General features: G+C 43.9%; 1 protein-coding gene across 2 annotated transcripts in view; it reads right to left on the bottom strand.

Annotated features, from left to right (window-relative positions):
- LOC110531183 (probable G-protein coupled receptor 153) overlaps positions 1 to 12,698 on the bottom strand; it is a 55,946-nt gene that overhangs the window by 5,677 nt on the left and 37,571 nt on the right. For both annotated transcript variants that reach the window (XM_036988078.1, XM_036988079.1), the window contains exon 4: positions 1,191 to 1,380. In XM_036988078.1, coding sequence (XP_036843973.1) covers positions 1,191 to 1,380 — 190 coding nt within the window. The remainder of the gene's footprint in view (positions 1 to 1,190; positions 1,381 to 12,698) is intronic.

Genomic DNA, 12,698 nt, shown 5'->3' with positions numbered 1-12,698 from the left:
CAGCCAACATGGACAGGAACAGTTTAGTGCATTTCCAAAAGAGTATTGAGTCATCCCGGCAGTATCTGTTTACACTCATACGCTGACATTAGTCCAAAGAAACTTGATAGGTGTGCGTACAATCATGCCTCGATGTGTATCATAGATTTAAGAAAAATGCATACCAGAATCTCATAGGATTGGAAATATGACCATCGTGCTGAAATGTACTGCGCTTTTTTTTATCTAGTTAAAGTCCTTCAGTATTGGTTTGGTTGTAATCTTCATAAATCCTCTCTTTATTTCTGCGTCGTGTGTCAGGGTGTTCTAGGCCAGGGAAGATTTCACAGTTTGAATGCATTCAAGTGAAACAAAGTCAAATTCTGCAGGGAAAGTATGTGCTTTTCCAGCAATATCTTGTAACAGTCCGAGAGCATAGCATATAATTCACTCTTTTTAAATGAGCCCACTAAGAATGAAACCGCAAAATGTGGCTATAAGTCTTTTTGTTTGGTCACTTCCTCTCCACTTGGAGAAAAAGGTCACATGATAGGTCACATGATAAATTAGACCACATCAAATTGGACCGATCACATAAGGACCCCCGGATGGCTACATATGACCACATTAAAGGAAAATGATATATACTGAATCAAATCTAGCGTTGTAAGCTGAACAGACATCACTCTCAAATCAAGATCTCTCCAACCCTGCTCCCGGAGAACCTTCTAGGTCTGCTTATTTCAGTTGATCTTTATCTACAAATCAATCATGCTCAATTCGTGAATTTTACTACTTTCGACAGAACATCACCATAGACCTACATGGCGCCCCCAATGTAAATCAATTGCCCGATTCAGAATTCAAATACAGTTTTATATCTTCTGAATCCATTCACAGATGACTATCAAATCATCCATTCATAAATCAACCAAGGCCAAAGCTAAGATTGGGCTTGTGCACTAAGGTGAGACGCCAGCAGAGGCTCCAGGACTGGTGGTTGCTGACCTCTACCCTTATCCCCCGCTTAATCAAATGCCCACAGGTCCTATGCCAGTTCTCCAGGACCAGACTTCCAGACCTCTACCCCCTACCTCTTACCCCCCCCCCCCCCTCATGTTATGAAGTCACCATAGCCAGGGATTGGAGGGGGTAGATGGTGGACAGATGGAACCTGGCCTGCTCCACCTCCCCCTCCTCGCCTGTTTTACCTTCGTCCACGTCGTCGTTGGACATGATGGCCACACACTTCTCCCAGACCATACGCACGTCTGCGCGGTAGCGGTCGCACGCCCACAGGAACATGGGCAGCAGGATGGACTGAGCGATGGAGCACCACAGCACGCACAGCACCATCCAGCTGTAGGAGCGGTCATACTTCAGACTGGTAAAGCTCACCACCTGCATGAGAGGGATAGAGGGAGGAAGGGAAGATGGAGGGCACAAGGCATAGTCCGGTCAACATCAAGTACAAAGCGAAACTACTACAATACCCAAGCGGATATTTTTCCAACAGAGCGGTTTATGTTTATATCTCAAGAAACACCAGCAGAGAAGTGTGTCTGTGGTGCCTCTCCCTGAGCAAAAGTGTATAGTATAGTATAGTATAGTATAGTATAGTAGAGTAGAGTAGAGTAGAGTAGAGTAGAGTAGAGTAGAGTAGAGTAGAGTATAATGTGTTCCAGGACCAAAGCATGTACTCCTTTTCACTGAGCCTTGACACTTTAATCAAATTGATTAATTCAACTAATTAACCAGCCTGAGCAACAGGGCATAACATTTACTTTTCGGTTCACCAGCCACTGTGGCAGGTAGATTTAAGTAGATTTAAAAATCTACCAGCCACTCAGATTTTTTACCAGCCAAAATACTTTCCCCCCCACAAAAATTACACCAACAAAACAGAAAATAAACGGATGAGCATGTTTTGTAATGTTTAAAAAAATAAATGATGTATTACTAGTAATAATTAACTAATGTGGTATATTGAATAATTATACATTTTGTGACATAAGTCTTTTAACCAAAATATCACAGACAAACATTTTCACCTGCCTCTTTATGAGGCTGCCGTGGTAGCATGACTCCAGTCATGTTTGTGCATGTGAAATTGAGTCTGATTAGTAGTTTAAGTGTCTGATTAAGTGTCTTCTCTTCCCTAGCAGTTGAAACTCAAACAGAAAAACAACCTAACTTGTGAACAAAACAATGTAAATAGCCAAGAAACACAAGGACAAAGTCTCACTTTGTTTCAAGTAAATGAGTTCAACTTTTATGCCTGTGTGCAGTGCTTCTAAAAATGAATCTTTCACTCAGCTCTTCATGTGCGAAGAGGCCCCAGCCAGGCAGTGTTGCAGCGCAAGGTGGAATAGGCTATATAGGATTCATAGTTCTTTGACTTTGTGCGTAGAATTGACCAGCTATCAAACAAAATGTCGGAAATACTTTGAAAACCACTGCAGCATTTATTTTACTATAAATATGATCATGCTTGACTATTTTTATTCACAAAATACACATCTTACTTGCCAATGCCAAAATCTACCTGCATTTGGTAGGTGGCATGTGCTAAATTTTAGGCCCTGCTGAGCGACGTCCCTGGTGTAATGAGTCAACTTCAGGAGCACAATGGAGGGTACATCAATGAGCCACTTGATTAGGCCAATTAGATCACTCTCAACCTAATCTACATCTTCATTAGATGTAAGATACTGCAGGGTTTTTCTGGATAAAAAGGGGATTAAGTGGTGGGCGTGGCAATGGGCACAATAAATATTTTTTTATGTTTTATTTTTTTAAATAAAAATTCTGCAATTCTCTGAATTTTTCGATGGAGCCAAGATACACTATATATAAGAAAGCACACTACACAGCAAAAGTATGTGGACACTTGCTACAGCTAGCTAGCACTGCAGTGCATAAGAAAATAGTTTTGAACAAATGAATTCCTTCTAAAATGAAGGAGAAGAGAGCGAGAGAGATATTTATATGTATTTGTAAATATTTATATATTTACAATTTCATTTAATTAGCCGAATGCAGCTAGCTAGTTTAGCTTACTCAAACACCCGGCTCAAACAGAGAAGGATGCTATGTTACCTAGCTGGCTATGGCTATCCAACACTGGAACTATTCCAAGTCAAGGTAAGTTTTTGGTTGTATTAATTTATTGCCACCGGCGCCTGCTAGTGTAACTTCTAAACTGCTTGCTAACTGTACACTGTACTGCATGATTGTAGCAGGTTTACTAACACATAAACTCTAGTAGCTATGTTGACTATGACATTAGCTAATATGGTGACAATGCTGTAGGCTGTGTGTAGTGGTTATGATATGAAGGTTTGGCTTGGAAAGTTTTTTTCGCCTGGTCACATACAGCTGATATGTTGTGCGTTGAAGTCCACAAGCGAAGGGAAAAGGTGACAGGAGGAGTTATCTATCGATCAAAGGGATCATGCTGTTTGTATGTGGCTGCTATGAAAGTGAACTGTGTTTGAGTGTGATCAGGGGTGTATTCATTCCGCCGATTCTGTTGAAAAACAATTCTTAAATGGAAACAACAAACAGAACAAAACAGGGATAAATATACCTGAATTTGTTCAATAGAAACTCTCGTTGGACTGATGATTACACCCTAAATCAGCTAGATGCGGGCAAGATTGTGCAAGGCGGTTTTGAATGTGTCAGTGTCTGTCTCCTTGATTACTCAAACTTCTCTTGACCTGTGCACCTACGCTGTAAACTTTCATTCATAGGCTAGGTTGTAGCAACCTCATGATGGGAAATGGGACCTACCATGATGGGACCATGGGACCATGATGGGACCTCATATCGGGAAAATTCTAGTATCATGTAGTAGCCCAAACCTATCAATGTTACACTGAACTGGGTGAATGGAATATGAATGACAGTCATCCAATATGTTGTAATAGAAATAAGGCCCTGCTCATAAAAAAAAGAATTGCCTTCCCTCATCTTAAACGGCACCGACTACCCCTGGATTCTACACATTCTGCCATGTAGCTGAGAGAACATTTGCTGTTTTAAAGATAATTTCCTGCAATACTATGCATTTTGCCATGGCTAATGCTGTGTTCTTTTGCTCAAATGTTATGGTGAGTGAATGAGGACCCAAAAGCGAACTAACTTAAACAGAGCTTCTTTAATAACCAAACATAGGTAGGCTCAGATAGACCGGCAGATTCCGACAGGACAGGACAAGGTTACAGCAAACATGACGATAGTCTGGCTCAGGCATGAAACACAACAAACAAGAATCCGACAAGGACAGGAACAGAAACAGAGAGAGATATAGGGACCTAATCAGAGGGAAAAAGGGAACAGGTGGGAAACGGGGTGAATGGGTAGTTAGAGGAGACAAGGAACAGCTGGGGGAAAGCGGGGGAGAAAAGGTAACCTAACAACGACCAGCAGAGGGAGACAGGGTGAAGGGAAAGGACAGAGACAAGACACAACATGACAGTACATGACATCAAACTTAATAACAAAATAAATTCTGTTAAATTAATTGTTTTTGGAAATTTCAAATCCCCTGACTGTTTTATTTTGGCAGTTTGGACTTAGACGTTCCGTAAAAATGCTTAAGGGGCCCACCTAAGGGTTTCTATGCCAGGCAAATCCCTATACTGTACACCGCAAGCCAACGGACCACCCAATCACAATGAATCAAGTCAACAAAATCATCAGAGGACAGGCTTATTAGGGCTTAGTACTAAATACTCAATCAAGTTAATAAAATGAAATTCACATTTGCCTTTGAATGCACAATCTGTGAGATTTCCCCCATTCAATGTTCAGTTCAATTCAAATAATGATTGTTAAAGACTGTAACACCCTTTGAGCTTAGTAAACTGTCATACCCTATCATAAACCAAAGATGTACGCCTATTACTCATCGTTGTTGTATTTTGGCATTTTTGTTTTTATAAACAAACAACACAATGTATAGCTTTGAAATACGTTTAAAACCATCATGTCGATCTCAGAGACTGTCAGTCCTTCCCTGCACCGATAGATCAGTCTGTGAATTTGAGAGGGGTTACATTAAACCATCCCTCTAAGCTTACTCAAACTAAAGTGGCAGGGTCAGGCTGTTAAAATCACAGATTGTGCCTTTAAGCACCATAATAAAGGCACCGACATGTCTCCCCTCCAGCGGCTACACTTGGTTTGACCTCTGAGTGGGGAAGTCACAGTTCCTCTCAACACAAGGCGATACAGTCAGATTCAGAGAGACAGCATGAGTGTATAACTATCATCATCACTATCATCACACACTCTGCATGTACTATCATACTATATACTAGCCTGGCCACCAGTCTGTTTCTGCTATCATTCCACTCCTTGTAATCTGTCATTGCCAAACAATGACACGGAGTACAAGGAGTGGAATGATAGCAAAAACAGACTGGTACCCGGGCTAACCCGCTACGTAAAGGTTGCTGGATCAAATCCCAGAGCTGACAAGGTAAAAATCTGTCGTTCTGCCCCTGAGCAAGGCAGATAACCCACTCTACATGGATCACCATCATCATGCACTCTACATGGATAACCATCATCATGCACTCTACATGGATCACCATCATCATGCACTCTACATGGATCACCATCATCATGCACTCTACATGGATAACCATCATCATGCACTCTACATGGATAACCATCATCATGCACTCTACATGGATCACCATCATCATGCACTCTACATGGATAACCATCATCATGCACTCTACATGGTTAACCATCATCATGCACTCTACATGGATCACCATCATCATGCACTCTACATGGATAACCATCATCATGCACTCTACATGGATCACCATCATCATGCACTCTACATGGATCACCATCATCATGCACTCTACATGGATCACCATCATCATGCACTCTACATGGATAACCATCATCATGGACTCTACATGGATCACCATCATCATGCACTCTACATGGATCAATGGATCCATCCATCCGTCATAGTGAGAGGGGTGAAATACAGTAGCATAGCAATTGCGAAAATCTACTAAATGCATGTATTTCTCAGCTAAAGTCCATAGAAATATAATGGATGAATGTTGTATTATGACTGCCCTTGCATTTAAATGGCTCATTATTCCAGGCCACCAGGGAGTGGCTGGAGATTTGTTGTGTTTTAGTAGGCACACTGGAAATATGATCCGCTATAATCATTTTAAGGGTTTCTGTTGCACACACACTTTGGGTCATAATTCTTTGGAGTGTAAGTAAATGTTACGGGCAGAGGGGCATCACTCAGAGATGAAGTGTCGACACCAGGAGAGGCATAAAGCCAACAGATAAATCACATTTAAAGGTTGCTGAAGAGCCACTTAACGGTTGTTCACATATCGTATAACTGGGCCTATTCTGTATGTATGTATGTGTGTGTGTGTGTGTGTGTGTGTGTGTGTGTAGGGGGGGCGGTGTTTGTGCGAATGTGTGTGTTTGTGTTTGTGCGAATGTGTGTGTTTGTGTTTGTATCTGTGTGTGTGTGTGCGCATGCGTGCATCCATGTGCCAGTGGTGGGCTCCATTGTGTTTATTCCCGTTCCATTTCATTCCAGCCATTACTGAGTCGTCCACCTTCACCAGTCTCCACTGGTATGTGGTGCAGGTCAAAAGGGTGAAACTGTGTAGAAGGTATATGGATCCCCCGTGACATTAAGGATGAAGCGGCTGAGAACAGTAGCATTCAAGGTCACATATGGAATACAGAGGGGTTTAAACAAAGTGTTCATGAAATTGTCCCCAGCCACTAGTATAAATAAATCAATGGGTCATAACCAAACGTGTGCTCTCTGTCTCGCTCGCTCTTATCGATTTCAAACAGCTGGACATGGCCAACTGGTTTACACACATAAATACTACCACTGCTATCTCTCTCTTTCTCTTTTGTCTCTCTCTCACTCGCTCTCGTTCTCCCTTTTTCTCTCTCACTCCAGGGGGAGATTATGTGACGCAGCAAACGAGGGATACACAGATATCATGTGGCTCCATAAATCACACACACACACACACACACACACACACACACACACACACACACACACACACACACACACACACACACACACACACACACACACACACACACACACACACAGTTAACTGTTATGTATGAGTGTGATAAAACATAAACTCTGTCTACTGCTCCACCGAGAGTCACAGAAAATACTATACCAGTTTATCTTTCTATAGTATAGGTGTCCCCTTGATAAGTATGTGTAATAATCCTCATGTACAAACTCTGATGCCTTTGGTTAAATCTCTATTAGTAAGTACAAAAGCCATTATAAATCAATCAATTGGCATCACCAGCCAATGTCCTGAAGCCTTCAATTGTAGCTTTTAAACTGATCACACGATCAATTAAGTTGGATTGACTTGTTAATTGGGTAGCAAAGTGAAATAGCATCGCCTGCCTGGCTATACAGCAAGCAGTGCGATCCAACAATTGCTGGCCTGAATTCATTAAAGGGAAGTATACCAGGAATCTATTAACAGAACATTGGAATTGATTCCAATTAACATTGGAAATACTGATGAAGCTTGGATGCCAAACAACATGGTCTAGGCTTTATGCTGTCTATTGATGGATATAGGCCTATGGATATTACAGTAAATACCTGTTTATACAGTATATATCACGATATATGCCTGTATTAATTGATGTCACGATATATGCCTGTATTCCTAGATATCACCATATATTCCTGTATTATCACAACACAGTACATCCCTGTATTCATGAATGCCACAATATACTGTATATTGTCAGATTTCATCGTTCCACAATATTAAAAACTTCCTGCTGGCCCAAACACGTGTACCAGATGCTGCTCAAACACTGCTGCAGCCTCTATAGCCTGTAACCCCAGTCACACTGATTAGGTTCCAAATGGGAGCAAACATTCTCAAACGTCACTGTGCCACCTGAACTTGTCCAATAAGAACACCAATAAAGTATTGTCCTTATATCCTAATGGCAAAGATAGGGGGTGAGGTCTCTCCCTCATAGACCTACCCCATAGACTTTGCCTTCCTGGTTCCTGTCTCCGTGCATGGTCCCTCCCTTCTACCACCAGTCCCTCCTATCCTATCCCACTGATCACATCCACCACCGACTCCAAGTCGGCATGATAACCCAAGAAAACGGCTCACTGAAAAATTGATGAGAACCTGACAGTGGAGCAGGCAAGCTGATGAATATAGAAGAGAGTAATAGAACTCCTACACCCACTCGCTTAAAAGAGGAGTATTTTCCTAGAGAAAAAAGGCATTAACCACAACCTCTCTCCTTTGTGCCAAAACAGCCACAATCATCCCAGGTCCATGGCCTTCTTGGGAATTTGGGACTCTCAGATTATGAGAGTCGTCTTAGAGTTGGTAATTTTGGCATGCGCTCTTATGAATTCAATCCCTCTCGTCTCCTCAGCTGCTGTAGTCCACAAGAAGAGATAATTAAAGTCAGTAAGGCAGGACCACGGTGCATTCATCCTAACGCCATTTTGTTCCACTGTATAATTGCCTGTCCACACATCTGTGGACAGGGCAACAACAATGGCAACAACACAACCTGAGCCACTGTGTGTGCGCCCGCTCAAATCAAATCCCATTTTACTGGTCGCATACACATATTTAGCTAATGTTATTGCAATAATATCTAACAATTCACAACAATACACACAGATCTAAATGTAAAACAATGGAATTAACAAACATATAAATATTAGCAGCAATGTCAGAGTCCGGAGTATAAATATATATATGTGATGGGATGTATAGACATTATGGACAGTATGTATGATAGAATAGTATATTATATATACAGCAATAGTTGAATAGGATGGCATTGTTAACAGATTGTAATTAAAGTGACCAGTGTTCCATTATTAAAGTGACCAGTGTTCCATGACTATGTACATAGGGCAGCATCCTCTAAGGTGAAGGGTTGAGTAACCGGATGGTAGCCAGCTAGTGACAGTGACTAAGTTCATGGCAGGGTACTGGTTGGAGGCTGGCTAGTGATGGCTATTTAACAGTCTGATGGCCTTGAGATAGAAGCTGTTTTTCAGTCTCTCGGTCCCAGCTTTGATGCACCTGTATTGACCTCGCCTTCTGGATGATAGCGGGGTGAACAGGCATAGGCTCGGGTGGTTGATGTCCTTGATGATCTTTTTGGCCTTCCTGTGACATCGGGTGCTGTAGGTGTCCTGGAGGGCAGGCAGTAACATTCCCTCTAAGCTGCATGTGTACGCGCAGTAGCCCCAAGACTGCCGCGCAGCTCCCCAGAGACTGCCGCAAGCCTCCCCCAGGACTGCCGCAAGGCTCCCCCCAGGACTGCCGTGAGGCTCCCCCCAGGACTGCCACACAGAATATATCAGCACACAGAGAGAAGCACGAGATTGAACATCATTCAACTTTCTAGAACAGTGGTCACCAACCGGTCGATCGCAATCGACTAGTCGATCTCCAATTTTTTATTTATTCGTCTCGTGCTGTTGGTGGTAGTTGCACTCGATTCACCTGTCCTGCGCCAGGTAGGCAAACTGTTTCAACCATTCCATGTGTCTGAAGGTACAAACTCTGCCTTCCCGGTGGGCCCAGAGAGTCTAAAGCTGTGCCACCAGAGGCTCTGGTTTCGAGCCCAGGCTCTGTCGCAGCCGGCCGTGACCGGGAGGTCCATGGGACGACGCACAATTGGCCTAGCGTCGTCCGGGTTAGGGAGGGTTTGACCGGTAGGGATATCCTTGTCTCTTCGCGCACTAGCGACTCCTGTGGCGGGCAGGGTGCAGTGTAAGCTGACCAGGTCGCTAGGTGTACGGTGTTTCTTCCGACACATTGGTGCGGCTGGCTTCCGGGTTGGATGCACGCTGTGTTAAGAAGCAGTGCGGCTTGGTTGGGTTGTGTATCGGAGGATGCGTGGCTCTCGACCTTCGTCTCTCCCGAGCCCGTACGGGAGTTGTAGCGATGAGACAAGACAGTAACTGCTAACAATTGGATACTACGAAAAAGTGGGTAAAAATGTATGTTAAATTTTTTTTTTTTTTAAATGTTATGGGATGCATGTTCTACATTGTTTTTGATGGTAGACTGTTCTGGTAGGCCTACATTATGATCAAATATCCACAGTAGCCTTCTTGACCACTGTTAAAACTGTAACTTAAAGAGGGTACAGCCTCAGTGTTCACAGTAAACGTGTGTTGGAAGTTGCACAGAATTTTCACAACGTTCAAGTTTGCGATCAGCAGACCTGAAATTAGCTCAGTGCCTAAAAATATTCCAGGGAAAATTGGCAGGCAGTGTGCCCCCGGTGACGCGTTGGGCAGACTGCACCACCCTCTGGAGAGCCTTGCGGTTGTGGATGGTGCAGTTGCTGTACCAGTGATACAGCCCGACAGGATGTTCTCAATGGTGCATCTGTAAAAGTTTGTGAGGAGCCATGCAAAATTACTTCAGCCTCCTGAGGTTGAAGAGGCGCTGTTGCCCCTTCTTCTCCACACTGTCTGTGTGAATGGACCATTTCAGATTGTCAGTGATGTGTATGCTGAGGAACCTTAAGCTTTTCACTTTCTCCACTGCATCCCCGTCAATGTGGATGGGGGCATGCTCCTTTTCCTGTCTCCTGAAGTCCACGATCAGCACCTTCATTTTGTTGACATTGAGGGAGAAGTTATTTTTTTGGCACCACTCCGCCAGGGCCCTCACTTCCTCTCTGTAGGCTGTCTCGTCATTGTTGGTAATCAGGCCTACTACTGTTGTGTCGTCTACAAACTTGATGATTGAGTTGGAGGCGTGTGGGGCTACTCAGTCATGGGTGAACAGGGAGTACAGGAAGGGGCTGAGCACGTACCCTTGTGGTGCCCCTGTGTTGAGGATCCGCGAAGTGGAGGTGTTGTTTCCTACCTTCACCACTTGGGGGTCGGCCTGTCAGGAAGTTCAGGACCCAGTTGCACAGGTAGGGGTTCAGACCCAGGGCCCCGAGCTTAATGATGAGCTTGGAGGGCACTATGGTGTTGAAGGCAGAGCTGTAGTCAATGAACAGCATTCTTACATAGGTATTATTTTTGTCCAGGTGGGATGGGGCAGTGTGCAGTGCGATGGTGATTGCCTCGTCTGTGGATCTATTGGAGTGGGATCTAGGGTGTCAGGTAACGTGAAGGTGATATGATCCTTAACTAGCCTCTCAAAGCACTTCATGATGACAGAAGTGAGTGCTATGGGGAGATAGTCATTTAGTTCAGTTACCTTTGCTTTCTTGGTACAGGAACAATGGTGGACATCCTGAAACAAATGGGGACAGCAGACTAGGATAGGGAGAGATTGAATATGTCCGTAAACACTCCAGCCAGCTGGTCTGCGCTTGCGGCTAGGGATGCCGTCTGGGCCGGCAGCCCTGCGAGGATTAACAAGCTTAAATGTCTTACGTCAGCCACAGAGAACGAGAGCCCACAGTCCTCGGGAGCAGCAATGTGTTATCCTCAAAGCGGGCGAAGATGATGTTTAGCTTGTCCGGGAGCAAGACGTCAGTGTCCGCAACATGGCTGGTTTTCCCGTTGTAATCCTTGATTGTCTGGAGTCCCTGCCACATATGTCTCGTGTCTGAGATGTTGAATTGTGACTACACTTTGTCTTTGACTGAAGTTTTACCTATTTGATTGCCATATGGATTCTCAGCAGGTCGACTGCGGCTAATCGAATGACCCCACATTTGAACTGCAGCTGCTAACCAACGCAATAGATGTTATGATAGGGACAGTTGATGCCAAATTTGGCTTTGTGCCACCCACCCATTTCCTAAAGGTTTCGAATCCGGAGTTGTTGTGTGGATGGATGGTGCTTCGTCTGCTTACTTGTGTGAAGAGAACAGAGCTAAACCAAAGAGTGTGTAGAAGAAGAAAAAAACCTGCTGACAAAATTCAAGGTTATTAACGAGCACGGAGGGAGAGTAAATTGACAGGCTACGCAGATGTCTACTGCTAACAAACCACGAGAAGTACATGACATAGTACATTAGCCATAGAGCAGATTTAACCCTAGGGTACAGACTTCTCTCTCCTATGAAGGAACACTCATAAGGTCAGCGAAATGGCTCCAGAAGCTGTATGTGATGCCATTTGTAGCAACACATTGGTGATAAATGGCAACAACCATTGATTATCACAAGGGTTTACTGTATGTCACCTGCAATGCTACCAAACACTCTGTTGGGTAGAGCAGTCTTGTACAATGAGATGAGGGGGAATCCCGCCACACACACACGCACGCATATGCACGCATAGCCATTTTTCTCCGCCCCCTAGTGTGATGTTTTGGAGCAGCTCTTGAAGGGCACTGGAGCAGAGACACACACAGAGACACATGCACTGTAGCAGAGACACCCACACTCACACACACCCTGCCTCCCTCACTTCCAGAGCTACCTAAAGCCCCAGATGAGCTGGGTAAAGCGTTAAAGTTAATTTAAATAATAAACAAGTCTTATAGGAGGCCCTACGGGGAACATTAGTCTACTAATTAACGATGGTTTTGCCTATACTTCACACTGGCCCACACTGAGCATACTCTGTTCATGCTCCGTTCTCCTGCGAGGTAGCTCATTTCTATGGTGTTTTGGAGTCCTCCTGTGCTGACTCAAAGTGCATCCTCTTCCTTCCCATCTGCCTCGGCCCTACTCCCTCT

This window comes from Oncorhynchus mykiss, chromosome 9, assembly GCF_013265735.2.
Source record: "Oncorhynchus mykiss isolate Arlee chromosome 9, USDA_OmykA_1.1, whole genome shotgun sequence".
NCBI lineage: Eukaryota > Metazoa > Chordata > Actinopteri > Salmoniformes > Salmonidae > Oncorhynchus > Oncorhynchus mykiss.
The sequence above is the reverse complement of the archived record's forward strand: the minus strand, read 5'-3'. Positions and strand labels throughout refer to the sequence as shown.